At 34.7% G+C, this 24,414-nt stretch overlaps 1 protein-coding gene across 1 annotated transcript in view; it reads left to right on the forward strand.

The window, feature by feature from the left end:
• The first annotated feature begins 15,348 nt into the window (after nt 1-15,348).
• LOC120349555 overlaps nt 15,349-24,414 on the forward strand; it is a 104,080-nt gene continuing 95,014 nt past the window's right edge. The window contains exon 1 of the mRNA XM_039419911.1: nt 15,349-15,523. Coding sequence (XP_039275845.1) covers nt 15,379-15,523 — 145 coding nt within the window. The 5' untranslated portion in view covers nt 15,349-15,378. The remainder of the gene's footprint in view (nt 15,524-24,414) is intronic.

Below are 24,414 nucleotides of genomic sequence, written 5' to 3' on the forward strand. Positions count from 1 at the left end.
TTCCATCTCCGTCAACCACCTAAAACCACCATATGACAGATAATTCTTCATACAGTAACCATACAAGCCATTCGCATCAAGGTAGCAACAATAGGATGTAGGTTTCCTGCTATCATATTCATTATCCATGTAGGGGTTCTTGGCTTCCGCATATCTGTTTGGAATCACAGATAAACAACCTTGTATTGATGATTCAAAGAGAAGGTGCATACATGGATCAGTCAATAATTCTAATTTAACTTTAGTTTCATATAGCATAGCCTGAAATGAGTAAGGAGCTAATGATAAAAATTGAGCTACATCAAGACCATAATTTTTATAGAAGATATATCTTAAATCTTCAAATACATCTGATGAGCAGAGGACATATATGAACAGATTCTCTACCATTTGTTAAATGACATAAAAGATGGCTAAGCCCATTCTTATTCTGACTCGTGTTTATAAGAACGTAATGTGAACGGTTTGGGTAACATTCTCTGAATAGCAGAAGCAAATGTATATTGAACATATTCTCTCTCTCTCTGTGTAGTCACATGGTATGGGAAAAATTTCTTATGGGCGCTGTCATAGGTGATGACAGTTATGCTTATGTTTGGGTTTAATCCTTCAAATTTTAAAATATCACGTGAAGAAATAGGAAATCTTATAGAATCAGTTCTAAGTTCACTTTTAAATTGTTTCAAGTATTGAACATTCAAATTTCTACGTCTATAATGGAAATAAGCCAAGATGCTCCAAAGAAAACAATATGAATATTTATTTCCAATGTTTATCATAACTCTCTTGTTGACAAGTTTTGGCGGTGTTTCTATATATGTTGAATCACCACCATAAATGGGATTATATTTTATAGAATTGACATCTAAATTAAAAATACAATTCACCACCCAACCAGAACCTTGAGAGACAAATCGCTCCAAACCTGTATTCAACTTACTAGATGCTAAGTCAAATTGATGTATTAATTCATCGGTATTTTGATTTATATTAATAATATTATAAGATGTGCTATGAAATGTTGCAATTGTCTCCATGTTCATAGTCTGTTCTTGACCATCCAATGCTGGCAGTAGAGGTGCTTTTTCTATCAGATGAACTTTTACAGCAATAAATCAACATAATATGTTCTCATCAAAAATTATTGAATTATTGATTAAAATGTTGAATATTGTTTCTTCCAAAGTTGTTAAAATCAACTGTAAATCCAACTGGGTTTCAATGAATGAAAATCTATATTTCACATTTCCATTAATAACCATATTCTCTCTGATATATATTCCATAATAATTTTATAATAGAAAATAATAATTGAATTTCACCAGTCTAGTGTTCTCTACTGTTGAGTGTTTGCTCTTATGCAGGTTCTAACATGAAAACTAAATTTCATTTTTACTCTTTGTAAGTGGCCTACTATGAAATAGACCAGCTTTTGCACTCAACCTTCAGTCTTCACCTAGTGTTCAATGTGAGATCCATACAGAACCACCTATCAAGTGAATCCAAGGAATAAGGTAAGTCTTTTCGAAAATATACAACAAATATAATATACATACATCAAATACTTATTTCGATTTAATTTCTGATCATATTTTTCATATCAAATCATTCAAACTCGATTTGAGGTGATTGAGTGAGACTAATTCAACCTTCTCCATTTCAAATCTGATATTGTCGAAACTATTTTTAAGTTTTTTCTCAAGTTTCTTCAAACTATCTATGTGACCAAATCTGCCTTTTTATTATCGAAGTCAGATCTTGTTAGAACCGTTTTCTTATGCTGACATAACTGATTTTCTGAATATTCCTTAGAATCTATCATATTAGTTTTACCATGTGAAACATGTCCAAACCTGTCCACAGACATGATGTAACTGGAAGGCTAGATACGACATTGCTGAGATCGGGATTATCTCTTGCGCTCGGCTAAAAACCGGTTTTTGCGCCGCAGATCAAGAATCGGTTTGCTGAGATCGGGATTAACCACGCTCGAGCGCAAAAGTTAGCCGACCGGCAATTATCGCAGGGAAAAACCGGCGGTCTAAAAATCGGTTTGCTGAGATCCAGTCTAGGCTAAAAATTAATCTCGGTGGATTGCTGAGTTCAAGCGTAGATCAACTCGAGTTTAAAAGATAATCTCGGTGGATTGCTGAGATCGGGATCAGGCTAAAATGAGATAATCTCAGGAGCAAAAATGATGATTTTAGACTCCAACTTAGACCTGCTAGGAGGCAGGTTTAAGTTCGGGATTAAGCTATTAACTCGCTATTCTTTTGATTTTATTGAAAACAAATGTCAAATTGGGGTTCACCTTTGAATTCTGAATAATTTCATTACCCATAAAGTCATATTTAAAATGTTTTTCCACCAATGTTTAAAATATTATAACATAAGAAAGTGAAAATGAAAACACCTTCAAACAACAAGGAAATTCTTTACCTCTCACAAAAAGGGGATCCGGGGGGCCTCCCCTGGAAAATTTGAGGAAAATACCCTCAATTTGGTGTGATTTCAAGCAATTTCCACTTGAAAAACTACATACTAATAATGAAGTTTCTTTATGTTTAGTGGGCTGATCATTATTTAATTTTTATAGAAAATATTATAGGCCTATGTTATTCCAGTTCATATAACAAATAGAATGGAAATATAATTTCATTAGTCATTCAATTGTTTCAAAAAATAGTTTCAAAGCTATAGTCTACAAACCTATGATTTTCATGATTTTAACTAAAGTGAAAAAAAAATTTACTGTGGGGGGATATATCCATGTTCCCAGATATTACTGGAGATTTGTATATCCTCCTGTCCCCGGTGGAAACTACTCTTCAATCATAACATAACAAGGACATTTTGTGGGTAGCATACTAAAAAAAGGTGCTGGAGCATTGTTCAAGGGAACTACGTTTCAATCACATGAACTGGTTTAAATACATGATCTTTTCATATTCATGCATGAAATTGAATGAACAATTATCAATACATGTTAAATTGAACTTTCAATTGCTAAAGATGGTAAAAACAAAACTGACTTACTTCAAAAAGATTTTTCTGAAGTATTCGCTATATGCAGTTCCATAGAGTAAAGATATTGTTTGAAAGATACCTATTTATTTGTCTCTGGCAGTACTAGCCCATCACTGAGTAGCCCATAATTCTATTATCATTCTGATATTCTCTCAACACTCATATTATATTATATTTTTTGGTTTAAACAATGAAAATATATTAAATTGGAAGCCAATTCTTTTGACTCAATTTCTATCAGTGGTCGATAACCTTCTACGAATCTAGGCTACACGTTAGTATCGATGCTATCTATAATTGGCTTGAACATAATATGGAACTGCAACTATATCAGTAATGAAGGAGAACTGTATTAAATACGTTGTAATTGTAAGAAAGTGTGAGATGATAATATCTATGTGGGGTTGATTGTTGCTAATTGGAGGCAGCTGTGTTTGCTTGCATCATCACGGGATGCAGAAATAGTCTGCATTGCATAATTGAACTATTAAATTGAGTCCAGATGGTGATGAGCGACCCTTCGTTTGCGTGATCCTTTCTGTGGAATTGATTTTGTGAGTGGATGAAGTGATAATGGATTACCTTGAATATTTGGATTATTACAAACCAATAACTCTAAGAACTAAAGTTGGCGAGTACGGTATCAGAATTTAAAACTGAAGAGAAGTGCTGATTGCTATCAGATTTTTTGCTGATGGTAGTCCACATAGAGACTGGTGATTTATGTGAGTACTGCAGCATCATGTCGCATTATACATAGTGTTGCGGCAATAGCTATTATTTGTTCAATAATTGAAAAATATTACATTAAATTCCTAGCTGGACAATACGCTAGAAAAAAACTACATTCTGGAGATAAATGGGAATGAATTCCAAATGAACACCAAAAAGGTGAGGAGTTAGTTGTTCATGTGTTCACTGTAACAACATTCGAAAGAGTTAAGAAGATTATCTAATCACAGATAATCATTATAACGACGGTCAAGAGAGGATCAAGACTGAAATAGAGAGAGAATGGGAGTAAGTGGGGGAAAGAGAGAGAGAGAGAGAATGAGATTGATTGATTTTTTTTCTCCAATATGCCCTAATAAAGGCATATTATGCCTGAGAGAGAGAGTGAGTGGGAGGGAGGGGAAGAAGAAAAAACAAGAACGAAACGAATGATGGGAGAGTGAGTGAGTGTGAGTGAGAGAGTGCAAAAGCAATACGCAAAGACAGCGTGTGAGAGCCAAAGTAGCATTCAAGATGGCTGTTGCCAACATTGCGACAATAATTCCCCGTTGATTCCTTCAGTTGCTCCTCGGTCTGGCTAAACTTGAACGTCGGTCTGGCTAAACCCGCAGATCAAAGTTGCTCTCGACCAAGAGATAACCGACAGCTAAACTCGATCTCAGAAAATCGATTTTTTAGCCGAGACCAAAGTTGCGCTAGACCAACGTTGCGCCGGGGTTAGCCAGACCCGATCTCAGCAATCGCCCCTAACTTTAACCTTCCCTAATACATTTCTACTCAACTAGATCAAAAATAACCTCCCACATTTGATTACTATCTGTGATTGTAATTATATGATGATCATTGCTACATCCATATTCCTCAATTACAATATATAAGAATTCATACACTTCAGATAAGATTGGATACTTTAAGCTTGAATTCAATCATTTACTATCATCTGACAATTCTTTATCATCATCATTATCTTCAACTAAACTATCATTCTCAATACATTATTATGTATAAGACATATAGTTCACAGTATTAATGTTGTACTGTTCCAGGATATTGGCTTATTTTACAAACATCAAATTCCAACTTTACCAATCAAAGCAAGCATCATCCCATCAGCAATAGTGATTACCAAAGAACATCACACATTTGCAGAGAGCTGTGAACTTTTGATCACTATATCAAGGAGTCGCGTTTACACCGGAGTTGGCAACCAATGATTGCCGACATTTATCGGCAATTTTGAGTTGCACGCATTAAAACAACTGCAACTCGCATTGCCAACCGTAGTTGGAGACCGATTTTGCGAGTTGGCAATCGAAATTTGGTTTTCCGACCGGAGTCGGTAAAGATCAAAGGCGGTTGCCAACCCCGGTTGGCAATGCGAGTTGCAGCGCTAACTTGAGTTGCAACTTGAGTCTGCAACTACCCCGCTACCCCTCCCGCCTGTTGGCTCCACATGGACGCGCTGCGTCAGTTCCTCAGTTCAAGCAGGCTGGTCGTCGTGACTTGTTGTGTTTTGTTGTTTGGTTGTTGTTTGTGCTAGTGCAATGTAAGCTATAATGTAAGCTAAGCTATACATTACTCAAGCTAAGCTATATATTTCTTAAGCTATAGAGTTTCTTTGTTTGATTTGGAGTTTTTTTTGATGTATACATTTATTTCTAATTTTATGAATTGTGTTACTTTGGAACGTTAACTTAACTTTGTGTTCATATTTTATTAACAAGTCACTACCAGGTTGCAACTTTTTTTGTCTAGATTTATTAACAATTATTAACTTTTGTCTAGATTTATTCAACTCAGTGCACAACGTAAACAAATAAAAGGAATCTAAAAATAACAATATTTAGTAATTTTCTTTCTTTGCTCACCTGTATGTTATCCTTCAGGAAACCTATAACAGCCTCACAAATCTATGGCACTAAAATAGATATCGCACTTTTGGAAACTTTAAACAAATAACTGATACTAGTATAAGAGTCGCCACTCGCCAAAAAGCGCAATGTAATAGCCAATCTTTCTCGCACTGGAATTGCTTTCCTGTAGTTAGTATCCTGTTTACTAATTATGTGTCCAATACCAACAATTAAACTTTCAAAAACGTCACTTGACATTCTTAAAAAGTTTTTTACACTGCCATCGCATCTCAATTCTCCCGTCAAAGGATCTGTATCATATCGATTTAAAAGATCGCTGCCGCTATACTTTGCTCTTGCCTGCAATAAAGGTCGAACCCAGTATCTTCTCGGTTTTCTACATTTTTGATAAAATAACACACGCTGCCGCAGCAAGAACAACCTCTTCAGCACTCGACATTCTACATACTGTCTGATTTTCTACATACTGTAAAGTTTAGTTGCAAGTTGCAGGTTGCAGACCTAAAAACAAACTATGTGCCCAGGTTGCAAGTACAAGTTGCAGACTTCCATCGGCAACTAGCGTCTGCAATCGAAATTGGCAATTTTTTATTGCCAACTCCGGTGTAAACGCGGCTTAAGTTTGCAAACCTGTTTTCTCCACTCCGATTGTGGATTAGTATATTATGAACCATTGCAGAGAGAGAATGGAGAGAGGTGTATGGAGGGTTTCAGAAAGTTTGATATGGTTAATTATATCCATTCATTTCATTTCATTTCATTTATTGACACACTTTACAATTAACAATTATAAATAATACACAAAACATTACAAAACAATAATATAAAGTGGTTAGGTAACCTCATTTGAAAAAACGTGTTGAGGCACCATCACACTGAAAATAAAGAAAGAGTAGCTTAGAGCCTAGCTAAAATTATATAAAAACTTGATAAATGTTTATAATACAGAGAAAAAAATATGTTGAAGAGTACTAAGAGATAAACTGTCCCTTCATAAATGTATCATTCACTGCAATATGATGATATCAAAAATACAATATAAAAGTAACTATACTATCTAAACAGAAACTCAACATCTTCTAGTGAAAACAACCAAGATTTCAATTCCATGAGAAAAATTCTTAAATTTAAACTAGAGGACACATGGAGAGGTAGATAATTATAAAACTTTAAAGCACAAAAAGTAAAAAACCTACGAAAAGCTTCAACATTAGCCTTCAACAGAATGACCTTATTTTGAAATCTCAAACAACTAGAGTAAACTCTAGCATTACTTTGAACATTTCCTCCTCTAATGAAAAATATTCTTGAAACTCTAAAGACATATAAATATCTTAATGGCAAAATATGAAATTGTTTAAAAAAAAACATTGCATGTTCCGTTCTAGGTACACGCGCCATTATTCTGATAATTTTCTTTTGTGCAACTAAAAGTGTATTGATATTTGTGAAATAAATACCTCCCCAACAAGTGATCCCATATTGTAGCTTACTTTCAATAATGGAAAAATAGATCAAGCTTAATTCATTTATATGGCAAATATTCTTCAAGAAGTAGAATGTTCTTATAGCAGATAACATATATTTATTTATAGAGTTAATATGCTCATTCCAATTACAATTTTTATCAATGAAAAGGCCTAAATATTTGATTCTATCAACTTGCTCAATAAGCATACAACTATGACAATTCAAATCATATAAAATTGCAATATCAGACTTTAAACAAATACATTTATAATACAAAGGTTTGATACAAGAAATTTTATCCTTTAAAGAAAAATGAATAAACTTAGTTTTATTACTAAGGGATAATTTATTGAAAGAAAACCATAATTTTAATAACTGAAGATCATACTGAACATCCTTTTGCAATTCCAAAGCAGATTTTGAGTTGTAACATAAAGCAGTATCATCCGCAAAACTAGTAAGTGATCCTCTAAAGGGTCCACTACTAAGACTATTGCAATTTTCTATTCAATTGCAGTTTTTGTATTGTGATCTTATTACATTCAACTTAGAGTCCATCAAAAGGGAACTATACTATTATTATGAAAGTGTTCAATTCATGTTTGGATAATGATAATCACATCTATACTTTTGAAAGAGTGAACATCAATTCCACATTACAAAAAAAATAATAATCATGCTCTGATGACTCTCAATCACAATGTGAAAAATTTGTTTTCACTTGAAAAGGAAATTGAAAATTCAAATCTATCATTACAAACAGAGTTGGATATCTTGAAAAATGATAATTTAACCTTTACTTTGAAAAAAAAATATATCAATTCTACATTACAAGAGAATGCTAATCCAATAACTGTCAATCAGAGTATAGAAGATGATTTTCCATTTGAGAAGGAAATTGTAAATTCAGTTGAAAAGGACAATTTAGATTCAGATGTATATTCAAATCATCTATCACAAACAGAGCAGGATAGCACTCTTTTCATATTTATTCCCTGTTTAAAATCAGCTCTGAATTATAATTACAATAGCTCATTGGAACTTGATACAAGAAAGTGGTTATATAGTTAAAATTTCTTACATGATAATGTTTGCAGTTGTCATGAATCTTATAGAATATTAGATAATTGTGTTAGCGATTCCTTCAGCAATAGTAATTTGTTTGATTTGATAAATACTACCAAAGTATTATGTCAGTATAGTGTATGAAGTACTGTTTATAAGCAATCATTCAACAGCTTGGAATCTTCACCGCTAGATGGAGACACTCACTGGGTGAAGCTTCAACACCTTTGAAATAGCAGACTACCTCAGGTGGGAGGTGGTTGATAGTGGGCATGTGCTTGGGACTATGACTACAATGAGGGGAAATGGGTTAGCTCTTGAGGGGTTGCCGCTTAGAGTTGATCCCCTTTTGGGGGGGGTTGTTGGCCTTGGCGCTGGTCCCCAGGTCCTGGGGGCAAGGCCATGCCCCTGTTTGGGTAGGCCGCTCCTGTAATAAGTATCTACTAATTAACGATTTCAGACTCCTTGTAGTCTGCGTCCAAGTATACTAACGTATTCTTATTCCAGAAAAAATCCGTTCAATATTTTCAAATATTGCTCACATAACTCAATCCATCTCATACCGTTATCATCCACTATATCCTCCCCATGTCATCCAATTATTTCACTATCTATTTTCTGCCCTACTCTTCCATTGAATTATAATAATCATTAACCATGGGAATGATGTTCCCCATTGCAAGGTCACCAAAAGGTCAATGTGACCCCCAAAGTCACCCTACTACACCGGTTACGTCCAATGATCGATTCCCGATGAGCGAATTGTGGGGTTAGCAGTCCACTGAGCAATCAATTGTTCAGAATAAAAATAAGGATAGGCAGACGCTATAAATGGGAGGACTTGAGTGTCATTAATCATCAGAGATAGTGTCGTTTGTATACTCACAATACGATATTATATTGATGATAATGATGATTGTCTCAGTACACACACAAACTCCCATAAAAGGGATTAAATTGTTAAGCAAGGATCAAACAGCTTTCAGCTTTGAAAAGCGTTCAGACTCGAACAGTTCAAATTCATCTTAATCATAGCCTCAATAGAATGAATTCGAATATAGACATTCACAATTCCAGCAAGCTCTATCAATCATCTGCATTTCTTTTAGTGAACTAGTAACATGACTGTGAATAGATAAGAATAAAATATCTCACAGATATCAAGAAGATTTTAGATGAACTTTACATCTATAAGCAATCACAAATTTCAAGTTTATGCCAATCTACAATTGTTATAGTTGGTATATAAAAGCGAAATGGCTCCCACATTTTATTCACATAACAGGTTCCATCAACATTTGAATGAAACTTCAGGCGCTTGAATCCCAAAAACTAATAATAAGAAAAAAATCCTGTTTTTTTCCATTCTGATGAATTGATAACACTCAAATAAAATGTTTAAAACAGTTTGTAAATATATTTTTTATTTTCATAAAGTATTCATCAAGAAAATGTTTTTTTATGGGAGGTGGTAGGTACTGATTCAATCATTATCATCAAAAATATATTGAATTGCAAGTATACACATGACACTACACATTTATCGCTTGTGGCCTTCCTCCATCACTCGTCCTGATGATCAATGACACCCAAGTCCTCCCATTCATAGCAACTACCTATTCTTATTGCCAGATGGTCCCTTGTTTTTTCAAGAGGTATATCTCCTCCCGCAGATGATGCTTACAATGATGATTAGACGTCTGTCACCCTTCCTATCTCCTTGGCATTTATTATTAAAGTCAACGAACTACTGTGCATCGACCACTTGCTCGATTAAAAATTGAAATTTAAGTTATAATATAAATTGAAGTCAAAAAATTGATATATCTCGAAAACTAGAGTCAATATGAGGAAATTTGACTGGACATGTTTTGTTGCAAATTCCATGTCCAATCTGGAGTCTTTGGCTTTAAACCTAGCACCGCAGTGCAGGATGGATTCTAACAGCTTGGCGTTGTTGTCATTCGAGATGGGTGTCTAGCTTGGAAGTGTTTCGGCCGCATTGCAGGATGACTGTTAAGGGTTTCAGAAAGTTTGATATGGTTAATTATATCCATTCATTTCATTTCATTTCATTTATTGACACACTTTACAATTAACAATAATAAATAATACACAAAACATTACAAAACAATAATATAAAGTGGTTAGGTAACCTCATTTGAAAAAACGTGTTGAGGCACCATCACACTGAAAATAAAGAAAGAGTAGCTTAGAGCCTAGCTAAAATTATATAAAAACTTGATAAATGTTTATAATACAGAGAAAAAAATATGTTGAAGAGTACTAAGAGATAAACTGTCCCTTCATAAATGTATCATTCACTGCAATATGATGATATCAAAAATACAATATAAAAGTAACTATACTATCTAAACAGAAACTCAACATCTTCTAGTGAAAACAACCAAGATTTCAATTCCATGAGAAAAATTCTTAAATTTAAACTAGAGGACACATGGAGAGGTAGATAATTATAAAACTTTAAAGCACAAAAAGTAAAAAACCTACGAAAAGCTTCAACATTAGCCTTCAACAGAATGACCTTATTTTGAAATCTCAAACAACTAGAGTAAACTCTAGCATTACTTTGAACATTTCCTCCTCTAATGAAAAATATTCTTGAAACTCTAAAGACATATAAATATCTTAATGGCAAAATATGAAATTGTTTAAAAAAAACATTGCATGTTCCGTTCTAGGTACACGCGCCATTATTCTGATAATTTTCTTTTGTGCAACTAAAAGTGTATTGATATTTGTGAAATAAATACCTCCCCAACAAGTGATCCCATATTGTAGCTTACTTTCAATAATGGAAAAATAGATCAAGCTTAATTCATTTATATGGCAAATATTCTTCAAGAAGTAGAATGTTCTTATAGCAGATAACATATATTTATTTATAGAGTTAATATGCTCATTCCAATTACAATTTTTATCAATGAAAAGGCCTAAATATTTGATTCTATCAACTTGCTCAATAAGCATACAACTATGACAATTCAAATCATATAAAATTGCAATATCAGACTTTAAACAAATACATTTATAATACAAAGGTTTGATACAAGAAATTTTATCCTTTAAAGAAAAATGAATAAACTTAGTTTTATTACTAAGGGATAATTTATTGAAAGAAAACCATAATTTTAATAACTGAAGATCATACTGAACATCCTTTTGCAATTCCAAAGCAGATTTTGAGTTGTAACATAAAGCAGTATCATCCGCAAAACTAGTAAGTGATCCTCTAAAGGGTCCACTACTAAGACTATTGCAATTTTCTATTCAATTGCAGTTTTTGTATTGTGATCTTATTACATTCAACTTAGAGTCCATCAAAAGGGAACTATACTATTATTATGAAAGTGTTCAATTCATGTTTGGATAATGATAATCACATCTATACTTTTGAAAGAGTGAACATCAATTCCACATTACAAAAAAATAATAATCATGCTCTGATGACTCTCAATCACAATGTGAAAAATTTGTTTTCACTTGAAAAGGAAATTGAAAATTCAAATCTATCATTACAAACAGAGTTGGATATCTTGAAAAATGATAATTTAACCTTTACTTTGAAAAAAAATATATCAATTCTACATTACAAGAGAATGCTAATCCAATAACTGTCAATCAGAGTATAGAAGATGATTTTCCATTTGAGAAGGAAATTGTAAATTCAGTTGAAATGGACAATTTAGATTCAGATGTATATTCAAATCATCTATCACAAACAGAGCAGGATAGCACTCTTTTCATATTTATTCCCTGTTTAAAATCAGCTCTGAATTATAATTACAATAGCTCATTGGAACTTGATACAAGAAAGTGGTTATATAGTTAAAATTTCTTACATGATAATGTTTGCAGTTGTCATGAATCTTATAGAATATTAGATAATTGTGTTAGCGATTCCTTCAGCAATAGTAATTTGTTTGATTTGATAAATACTACCAAAGTATTATGTCAGTATAGTGTATGAAGTACTGTTTATAAGCAATCATTCAACAGCTTGGAATCTTCACCGCTAGATGGAGACACTCACTGGGTGAAGCTTCAACACCTTTGAAATAGCAGACTACCTCAGGTGGGAGGTGGTTGATAGTGGGCATGTGCTTGGGACTATGACTACAATGAGGGGAAATGGGTTAGCTCTTGAGGGGTTGCCGCTTAGAGTTGATCCCCTTTTGGGGGGGGTTGTTGGCCTTGGCGCTGGTCCCCAGGTCCTGGGGGCAAGGCCATGCCCCTGTTTGGGTAGGCCGCTCCTGTAATAAGTATCTACTAATTAACGATTTCAGACTCCTTGTAGTCTGCGTCCAAGTATACTAACGTATTCTTATTCCAGAAAAAATCCGTTCAATATTTTCAAATATTGCTCACATAACTCAATCCATCTCATACCGTTATCATCCACTATATCCTCCCCATGTCATCCAATTATTTCACTATCTATTTTCTGCCCTACTCTTCCATTGAATTATAATAATCATTAACCATGGGAATGATGTTCCCCATTGCAAGGTCACCAAAAGGTCAATGTGACCCCCAAAGTCACCCTACTACACCGGTTACGTCCAATGATCGATTCCCGATGAGCGAATTGTGGGGTTAGCAGTCCACTGAGCAATCAATTGTTCAGAATAAAAATAAGGATAGGCAGACGCTATAAATGGGAGGACTTGAGTGTCATTAATCATCAGAGATAGTGTCGTTTGTATACTCACAATACGATATTATATTGATGATAATGATGATTGTCTCAGTACACACACAAACTCCCATAAAAGGGATTAAATTGTTAAGCAAGGATCAAACAGCTTTCAGCTTTGAAAAGCGTTCAGACTCGAACAGTTCAAATTCATCTTAATCATAGCCTCAATAGAATGAATTCGAATATAGACATTCACAATTCCAGCAAGCTCTATCAATCATCTGCATTTCTTTTAGTGAACTAGTAACATGACTGTGAATAGATAAGAATAAAATATCTCACAGATATCAAGAAGATTTTAGATGAACTTTACATCTATAAGCAATCACAAATTTCAAGTTTATGCCAATCTACAATTGTTATAGTTGGTATATAAAAGCGAAATGGCTCCCACATTTTATTCACATAACAGGTTCCATCAACATTTGAATGAAACTTCAGGCGCTTGAATCCCAAAAACTAATAATAAGAAAAAAATCCTGTTTTTTTCCATTCTGATGAATTGATAACACTCAAATAAAATGTTTAAAACAGTTTGTAAATATATTTTTTATTTTCATAAAGTATTCATCAAGAAAAATGTTTTTTTATGGGAGGTGGTAGGTACTGATTCAATCATTATCATCAAAAATATATTGAATTGCAAGTATACACATGACACTACACATTTATCGCTTGTGGCCTTCCTCCATCACTCGTCCTGATGATCAATGACACCCAAGTCCTCCCATTCATAGCAACTACCTATTCTTATTGCCAGATGGTCCCTTGTTTTTTCAAGAGGTATATCTCCTCCCGCAGATGATGCTTACAATGATGATTAGACGTCTGTCACCCTTCCTATCTCCTTGGCATTTATTATTAAAGTCAACGAACTACTGTGCATCGACCACTTGCTCGATTAAAAATTGAAATTTAAGTTATAATATAAATTGAAGTCAAAAAATTGATATATCTCGAAAACTAGAGTCAATATGAGGAAATTTGACTGGACATGTTTTGTTGCAAATTCCATGTCCAATCTGGAGTCTTTGGCTTTAAACCTAGCACCGCAGTGCAGGATGGATTCTAACAGCTTGGCGTTGTTGTCATTCGAGATGGGTGTCTAGCTTGGAAGTGTTTCGGCCGCATTGCAGGATGACTGTTAACGGTTGCCGGAAGATCAACAGCTGGATTTTTTCCGTTATTTTTCGTGATAGAGAAATTTCGATTGCAGATTCGTTCTCAGCGACCCCAAGTTTAGCCTAAAGGCTCAGAATGTCAACAATGTTTTTAAATAATTAAAAATCATCATGAAAAGTCACTAATATGGTAGTACACCACGTTTCTGGTAACTTTTTACTGGTGACTGGAGTTATTATTGACACACAAAAATCAAAATAATCATGAGAAAGAAAACTGCTGATGAACGCGAATAAGAACGCCACTCCATTGTTCCATTGTCTCGGCTGCTTGGCTGAGCCTTGATGGAGGGATCAAAAAACCGACTGGTTTGATCTTTCATCTGTCCACCAGGCGGAACTACGCCGACCATTGCTGGGTGGAAGATGTTACCGCGGCCGCTCGCACTCCCACCAACGCTGCTATTATTTGCTGTCTCAGCACCTAGTCCAATTTAGTCAAGCAACCAGCCTGCACTGCGGAGCTAGGTTTACAGTCTCCGTGGAGAACTCTGTATATAAATATACTGTTTCCTTTCAAATTCAGATATAAGATAAGAATCAACTGATGGAAAGTGAAACGTCAGTGTTTGTAACAAGAGGAATCTTTTGAAATTTCACTTTAGAAGTGATTTTCAAGAAAAATTTGAATATCCAATCCAATGAAGTGGAAGCTTGGCTTCTATTAAAAAATTATGTGGAGAGTTTATTCTCAAGAGTAGAATAGATATGAATTTACGGGTTTCATTGGATGAATGTCTTCTCTCTTCCTTGGAAATTGTGTAAAGATGATATTATTATTCAAGCTACATGAGTAATTTTCCTAAAATGTTGATAATTATGGACTGAAATTTATTAGTCTGCTAATTGCCTGGAATGTGCATTGATTGTTGTTTATTCTTCTCAAATGAAGGGAGAGTAGATAAAAATTTAATATACATGTATTTTCTAAACTAAAATTTCTCACCCTGTCATATTATGAAAGTTTCAACTCGGCAAAATAATTCATTGCTTTTTTCTTTCTTAATTGAAAATATGAAGGTGCCCCAAACAGGACTTTTAGTGCTCGGGGTACTTAAAATTATTTATTCTTCTTTTGTTGTAAATGAATTATTGTGATTTCTTTGTACAACATGTAATTGTATTATTTCTATTATCTTTATTTTTTATAATTTGCAAGATTGTTGTTGTTATATATCTACTGTACTATCCATAATTTCTGATTATGTGTAATGTATAACTTGGAAGAATAAATGAATTCATTGTTATTATTATTAATAATGTTTATTCTATGTTACAGGAAAGTGCGTTTTTGAGAGTGGTCAACGTAATGATTGCAGTGAGAGACATTTCTCGCATCTATCATCCAGATGGCGTGAAAATCGGCGAACAAGTGTTTCCCGATAATTCCAGATCTGTTAAGATAATAGAAGTGAAATATCTGCAGCCTTATACTCTTGTTCCTCTCAAATATGGTCAGTTATACATCTCTATGATAATCTTCATTTTCTCATTCCTTTAATTGGAAAGGGTTTTCCCTGAAACATTCTTAATAATTCAAAATAGCTGAAACTATAGTATTTCCTCTACACTATTTCCTCTTTATTTGATTTTGTGCTCGATTTCCTAGTTTTTTGAAATGTAATTCAAATGTGGACAACGACTATGCTCCATTTTGAAAAGCCATTTTTTTACTTTTTACTCCAGCTGTTTAAGTCTACACCTTAGCTAAATCCCGAGCTCGGAAACTGGTCCCAAATCTCCTTCTAATCAGTAGGCTTCCTACCTATAATATTGACTTGAAATAGGTAATAGGTGAATAAATATTCTCCTCCTAATCAGTATAATCGGCTTGACATTTTTCGAATATGTTTGTTGTTTAACAAGTGAATGTCTTTACTGGAATTCACATTACAAAGTGAGAGGTGATGATGGGATGGAAATTCTCTGCTACCTCATCAATCAATAATTCTCATTATTCATTTTTTACTTTTCTTGCCCTATTACTATAGGAAGGAATTGCTTTCCGAAAAAAATTAAGGTATCCCAATTTTTGAATTTCTATAATTATGTTCCAACTCGAGATGCGCGTGAACACTAGTGTCAGGTGATTAATTTTCATAATGGCAAGGAAAGTTGTGTGAGTGCGCCACACCAGATTTTTTTTGATCCAGCAATCACAATAAATTTTCAAACTTTGTGAAATTTTTTGAACAAGTAGCAAAACTGTAATCCAATCTAAATATTGAAGTATAAGCCAGTATAATTACATTGATGAAGAACTCTGATTCAATCTCATCTAACTCCCATTCGCCTTCTATATAAGATATAGTAGCAGATAATATTATATCAGATATACTGAGATTCAAGTCATTCCGGTTATCGGACATGATATTATAAAGTTATTGTTCATTCTTTCTGATCAAATGATAAATTTCATCCCATACATCATATTCAACTAGCGGAGCATCCGTGCTTCGCTACAGGAATTGAACGATAGATTTTTTCGAGATATTTATCATTCAAATTCAATCAAAATCGTTATAATTGTTTTTGAGATCCATCATACAAGCAAAAACTGCTTGCTGGATTGGACTGGTTTAATGAATTGATAGTCTCAAAACTTTCATCAAATTTTATCGGGGAAGGTGCTCTCCCTACATGAATATGTTGATTACATTGATGAAGAACTCTGATTTGATATCATCTAACTCCCATTCGCCTCATTACTCATTCATACATTATTAGATGGGAGACAGAAAGTAGAATGTATATGCTATAGAAGCCGAACTACACCTAGCTATAGACCTATTTCAAGTTTCATTCGAATAAATTTCTATAATATATATGGTGAGGTCCACGTTATCATGACAGTGTATGATTGGCGATAGTTTTGCTCTCCTTGTCTAGCAACAAAGCAGATAGTGATATCGCTCTCTAGCTTTTCAATGTTCTCAGTTTACCAGAAATATTTTTCATTTTTACTTTTGACATTTACTGTACACAGTTCTTAGCCCTTATGTTTTATCTTCATTCTACCAAAATAGTCTAGTAAACACGTCGTATGATTGATTACAATAATGTATTTTTGAATGAATTATTGGAACACATTGGAACACAAGTTTCCATCATCGTTTGAAATACAATGTTCTCATTTGCAACACAACACAACAAAATTTCTTCTGCACAACTTAGGTTATATTCACTTTGACGAAATATCTTTGGTTCATATATGATAGTTGATAGTTGGTTGCGATATTTTATAGTGGTACATATTGATACTTTGTGAAAAATCAATAGTGATAATCGATACCTGAAGAAATCAATTTTCAACCTCACGTTACTTTTCTCCATAATAACCTATCCATACTTCCTCCGGTTCTAGTGTGTGAAGCATCTATCCTCCTACCTTCAGAGACAAATTTGAAATCATCTTCAAAATAGCTCAGATTTCTGTATTTCAAGATATCTCTAACAAGCTTGACTATTCGAAAAAGCCTTTGATCGGGAAGCTTCAATGTTGAACTAGCATTGTTGGCTGGGGTGATATGATTATGGCATTGGAGAGAGTAGACAAAACGTAGACGATAATTTTGGCATCGCTGTAGTTTATCATTCGGAGTGACTTGCATGTCATTGAGAACAGAATTGAAATACATTAAATGTGGGAAGATGAGAGATTGAATCAATAATAATTAATGTTTCTAGGGAGGATATCCTGCATTTTCTTCAATGTATGCATGGCTGAGAATACCTTTTTACAAGTTTTGTTCACTTGTTCTGATCAGTCAAGAGTATTATTCATAAAAATGCCTAAATTTTCAACTGAACTACAGTAAGGAATGTCATTACCGTCTACACTAATTTTGTGAATCGATTCAAGGTCAATATTGTTTATAAGACGACAATATCCAATTATAATGGGTTGTGTTTTGATAAGATTGAGCTTAAGGCCATTTTTCTTTGTCCATTCCACTATTGAATTGATATCCTGATTCATTATTCCAACTGTATCATCAATTTTTGTTATGGGACAGCTTAAATAGATTTGAAGGTAGTCTGCATAAGTATGGAAAATGGAGAATTTTATAATGGAAGAAAAGTCATTAGCATACAAAGTGAAGAGGAGAGGGCCTTAAATTGAACCTTGTGGTACTCCATGCATAACGTTTTTCCAAGTTGACTTTTTGTCACCGACAGATACACATTGTTTCCTACCTAGGAGATAGGATTTGAACCAAACTAGTGAGTTGTGACTGAAACCAAGAATAGCCAACTTATTCAAAAGGACTGTATGATCAACAGTATCAAATGCTTTAGAAAAATCAAATAGGGTGAGGATGGTGCATCATCTTTGGTCCATAGCTAACCGTACATCAACAGTGACACAAAGCAGAGCTGTCTCATTTGAATGGAATTTCCTAAAGCCTGATTGAAAGTTATGAAGCTTACTATTGTTGTCTAGAAATTATACAACTTGAGCATGAATGAGTCTTCCTGGCACTTTGGACAATGCAGGTAGAATACTGATTGGTCTAAAATCCTCAACTTTATTGGGTGGTGGAACTTTATTTAGAGGGCGAACCAGAGCGAACTTCCAGTTTTCAGGGAAATTGCCTTCTTCAAGTGACTTGTTGAAAATGTATGTAATGGTTGATAAAACAGCAAATAACTTCTTCTTGATAAGTTCAATAGGCATTTTGTCTACACCCATAGCATTACTATGGATATGTTGAATTGCTTTGAAAGTGTCTTTTTCTGAGATTGGATGGAAATGGAAATTGAAATTGTAAATTGATCAGTAATTGGTTTATCTAAGTTCGTTACCTGCTCTTCAAGATCATTGATATGATTAGCAATGACAACTTTGTCATGTTGGTTGGAGTGTAAAACGAAATGGTCATTCATATTGTTCAATGGTAAGTCAATTTGGGGATTCAATTTCTGTTTGCCAAGCCCGAATTCTTTTATTCACTGTCAAAGTGATTAAGAGTCTTGTCTATTGTTTGTCATGAACGAATTCAAGTACCTAATCTTTGAGTTCCGTAATTCCTGTTTAACTCTATTTCCAAGGCTCCTATACTCTATCAAACTGTCCAAGTCAAATGTCTTTTCAAATTTTCTATGTGCTTTGTCTCCATGTACCATCATCTGGAGTATGTCTTCAGTCATCCATGGTCGTCGTTTTCCATTAATTCTCCTTGTCACATAAGATGCATGATTGTCATACAAAGTCGAAGTCCAATTATGGAGAGTCTTGACAATGTCATCAACTGTGGGTAACGCTTCAATTCGATGCCATGGAGTCTGAGCCACATCAGTCAGGAAGGCGGCTTCATCAAAGTTTTTGAAGTCTCTATAAGTGATAATTTCCTGTTCTGGCTCGGGTATCTTATGAGAAAGTACACAGCAGATCAAATCATGTCCAGAAATAGCTGGGACTGGAGATTGGTCTGTTTGAACAACCTTGTTGAGATCACTAACAATGATTGTGTCAATGAGTGTGTCTGATTCATGAGTATGATGAGTTGGATCAAGAGGTAGAATAGTCATAATCAGGCATTGGAAAATTGTAGTCAGTTGAAAGTAGTCGAAGTTACGATTTGTCATGTTCAAGTCAGTGTTCATATCCCCCATAACTAGTATATGGTTATAACAAGGCATAAGAGGAAGCAAGGGATTTTTGAAATCTGTTGAATGTCCTATTTTTGGTGGGCGATAACAGATACCAACTAGTAATTTATCAGTACTGGATAAGGATAATTCAGGTAACATAGACTCTGGTCTGGAACAATACTCTTGTTTGGATGTGATTAAAACTTTTGTTTTGATATCATCTTTCACATGAATTGCTACACCCCCATAAGCTTCATTAATTCTATCATTCCGGAAGAGATTATATCCAGGTAATGCAACAAAATTTGAAGAAATACTAGGCTTCATAAATGATTCGGAAATTCCAATAATTATATTAAAGTCCTGAAAATGGAAGATTGCTCTGAGCTCATCAATGTGGCAGTTGAGGGATTGGACGTTGAGGTGAGCAGCCTTGAAAAATTCTTTGAAAGGGTGGAGCTTATTTGCTAGTAACATACCTGTGTAATTTTTACTATTATTGAAATAATCATACCTACTAGTAGTGTAAAAAGGTTAACTGGAGGATATCAAATCAGTTGAAGGATCAATTCATTTGAAGGATCAAATCAGGAGTACTATTAAATTGGTTGAAGGATCAATCCATTTGAAGGATCAAATCAGGAGTACTATCAAATCAGTTGAAGGATCAATTCATTTGAAGGATCAAATCGAGAGTACTATAAAATCGGTTAAAGGATCAACTCATTTGAAGGATCAAATCAGGAGTACTATCAAATCGGTTGAAGGATCAATTCACCAGTACTTCGAGGTAGGTTCTAGAACATCAATTCACTTGAACCAACAACTAGAAAGAAGCTAGTATCATCTGGTAGAAGAATCAATTCATGAGTACTATCCTATGATTTGAATGTACTATCAATCAGAAGCTAGTATCAGTCAAAAGCTAGTATCATCTGGAAGTACTATCAAGTCATGAGTACTATCATATGATTTGAACATACTATCAACTATCAAAATAAAACTTCTAGTATGAGAATGTATTATTATGTGATATTTTACCGAAGACAGCTCAATATTTGGATTCGCACATTCTACTGATAACTGATGATGCCATTCCACTAGTGAGCAAGGTATGAATATAAAAAAAGGATAGAATGAGTGAATGTTATCATTCCATAATCATGGCTCATGGTAAAAACACTATTCAAACTGTGCTCTGTCTTATGCTGGTACTAAGTATCAATGCACTGGAGCTGGACTCTAAGTATAGGTCTGAAGAATTCCTCAAATCAAGGGAGTATGGACTGGACACATCAAACATATTCCATATGCAACAATGCCTTTCATCAACTGGGAAGGCTGGAGAAACTTTGAAGAAGGATATTAAGGAGTAGTACATGAAGCTAGCAAATGGAGCAAAGATACAAGAGGACTTGTGCAAACGTGTTCACTGCACATATAATCTACAAAGCTGCCTTCACTCAACATTTTCATCACTAGAATTCTTAAGTGCTATCATAGATGCTTCAGTCAAGGTATGTACACAATACAGTCAAGACCTTTAACAATCTTCTACGAGGGCTATTTGTTTTTCAACTTCTGATCGTGCCGCTAGATGGCAATGCGAGCGGCATTGGCCAACAATGCGTGGCAGCTGACTATGCACATCTCACACTATAACCTCACTCGTTTTCGGCCATCTGTCGTCATTACCAGTTCATCTAGCGACACATAAACATGGCTAATATGATAGAATCTCCCACAAAGTGTGAGTTGCAAAGTGTAATTCATTTTTTGCAAGCTGAAGGGTTATCCGCAGCAGAAATTCACGTAGAATGGAACGAGTATATGGTGAAAGCTTCATGAGTGACAGTGCAGTGCGTGATTGGAGAGGAACTGTGCAGAACAAAAGGAGAGGAATGCTCACATCAGGAGTGGTGCTCATTCATGACAACGCCCGTCCTCACAGTGCTGCTGTGACAAAGCATCTTCTTGACGGGTTTAAATGGGACGTTTTTGACCATCCGGCGTAAAGCCCAGACCTAGCACCAAGCGACTATCACCTTTTCCCGGTGCTGTGAAAAACCATCTCAAATCACTGGCGGCTAACTTTTATGAACAAGGTATTAAGAAGCTTGTACCCAGGTATGAAAAATGCCTCAATCTGAATGGTGACTATGTTGAGAAGTAACTAATAATGTAAATAACTTTTGATAATAAATTCATTCAATTACTCTCACTAGTAAATTTTTTATACCACATCGGAAGTTGAAAAAAAAAATAGCCCTCATACATTAATTCCAGTGGTGGATACCAGTAGCATTGAAACAGATATTCATTCATCATCAATAGTACCACCCATTTGCAATGGGGCCAGCAGACAACTCTGAATCTTCATGTCACTGCATCTTTACCATGAGCACCAGGTGGACTGTGGAGTTACTGTTTGAGTATAGAGAAGAGAATTGTAAACCATTCAATTCTTTGGAGAACTTTCTTGATTCAATGACTTTGATTCTCCCACATGCTTCAATTCACCTCTGCAACAATGATCAAATGATTATTCTGACTTCTCCATACAGACAATGTTACTGTGAAATGGTTAGTGATCTAGGGGCAATGCATGACTGGGTGTTGTTGAACCTGGATGATCAATCAATGAGTAGTGGAAATAATTAAAAACAAAATGGAAGATCACAATTTCATTATATTATTATGTTTGACTTTGATTATATAAACTGTATTAATCAAACTGATATTTTATTTTTCATATACCCTCAACATTAAAGTTCATGGAAAGAAAGACATCAATCATCACACACATTTATTCAGTATAACTTGGAGAATGTATTATATTTATCTTTTCAAGGTTGATATAGTATAAAATAAGTCACATCTATTGAAGAGTATGCAATATTGAGAAGGTTACCATAGCAAGTGAGCTGCACAGACAAGTTCGTCGGAATTTTCCAACTAGGATGGTAATTGTCAAAGGTCTTGATGACCTCTATCAAGCCGACCTTGTTGAAATGATTCCATATTCTCGACAGAACAAAGGTTACAAGTATATAATCAAAGTAATCAATTGTCTCAGTGAGTATGCTCTAGCAATACCAATAAAAAACAAATCAGCAGATGAAGTGATCAAAGCTATGCATCCTATATTCGAACAATATCAAATGAAAAATCTACAGACCGATGATGGTAAGGAATGGTTCAATTCAAAGTTTCAACATCTCGTGCAAAAGTATGGTATCAATCATAACTCTACCTTTTCCAATGAAAAGGCATCAATAGTGGAACGATTCAATAGAACACTTAAACAATTAATGTGGACCAAATTCACAGAGCTGGGAACTCATTGTTGGACAAATATCCTAACATCACTTCTCAAACAGTACAATGGTAGGATTCATCGCACAATTGGTATGTGACCAGCTGATGTTGGGAAGAAGCACAAAAAAAAATTGCTTTCCAGACTCAGTGAGCAGCATCAAGTTTATCGAGAAGAGTTGAATACAAAACTTAAAAACATGTTTTATCCAGGTCCTCATCAATAAATTGTGCCTGGTAACAAGGTTAGAATCAGCAAGTATAAAAAGATTTTTGATAAGGGCTATCTACCCAATTGGTTAAATGAGCTGTTCACAGTAACACATGTACGATCCACAGTACCTATAACACGATGAGGTCTAACACGTTAGAGGTCAACCAGTGCAAGGAGGATTCTATTCACAAGAAATTGTTAAAACCAAGGTGCCTAGTATTTTTGAAATTGCTTAAGTGTTAAAGAGGAGGGGGAACAAGCTGCTTGTGCATTGGAAAGGATATGATAGCAGCCACAACTCGTGGATTGATAAAAACGATTTGGTGTAGTTGAAACAATGAAAAAGGTAGTGCAGAAGAATAACAAGTTTATAATCATTGATTTTGATAAGGTAGTGAAAGGTTGTGGACTTGTTGGATCAGAAATGGAGAAGAAGAAATGACATGGGCCTCTATTTCCCAATCATATCAGATGTATCATATGTGGTCCATCTGGTTGTGGCAAAACTAACATGCTACTCAATATGCTTTTTGATAGCAATGGAGTTCACTTTTCAAACATTCACCTATTCTAAAAAACAGTTTTTCAACCAAAGTACAAGTTATTGCGAACTATTATGCAAGGACTAGGGGCTGGGATAAGCTATGTTGAGTGTGATAGAAGTGAAGAAATACCTGCTCCACATGAACTGTCACCCAACTCAATAATAATTTCTGATGATGTAATCTGTGAACAACAAGATGTTATCAGGCAATTCTTTAGTGCCACACACCACAGCGATGTTGATATATTCTACTTAGCACAGACCTATAGTTGCATACCCAAATAGTGGATTAGTGACTATCCAAACTTTCTAATCATATTTGAACAGGATGAACTTAATATGAAACATTTGTACAGGGATCATGTGGGTGCTGATATGACCTCTGATCAGTTCAAGAACATGTGTAACAAAGTCTGGTCATCAGCTACCCATTCATTTCTTGTCATTGATCGATCATTGGAGAAGGATAGGGGGTGCTACAGAGATGGCATTGATACATTTTTATCTGAGGCATAGTTGTGCAAAGCATCAGTCTGTCACTATATAGCAAGCAGGATGGATGTGAAGGAGAGATTTCGTCAGAAGACAGTGGAGGAAATTGCTCCCACTATCAAGGAGATTGCAAATCTGCAATGTAACATCAAGAGGAAGCACAAGGAGCTCACACTTGGGAAAGG

The sequence above is a fragment of the Nilaparvata lugens genome, chromosome 2 (genome assembly GCF_014356525.2).
Source record: "Nilaparvata lugens isolate BPH chromosome 2, ASM1435652v1, whole genome shotgun sequence".
In the NCBI taxonomy this organism is placed as follows: Eukaryota; Metazoa; Arthropoda; class Insecta; order Hemiptera; family Delphacidae; genus Nilaparvata; species Nilaparvata lugens.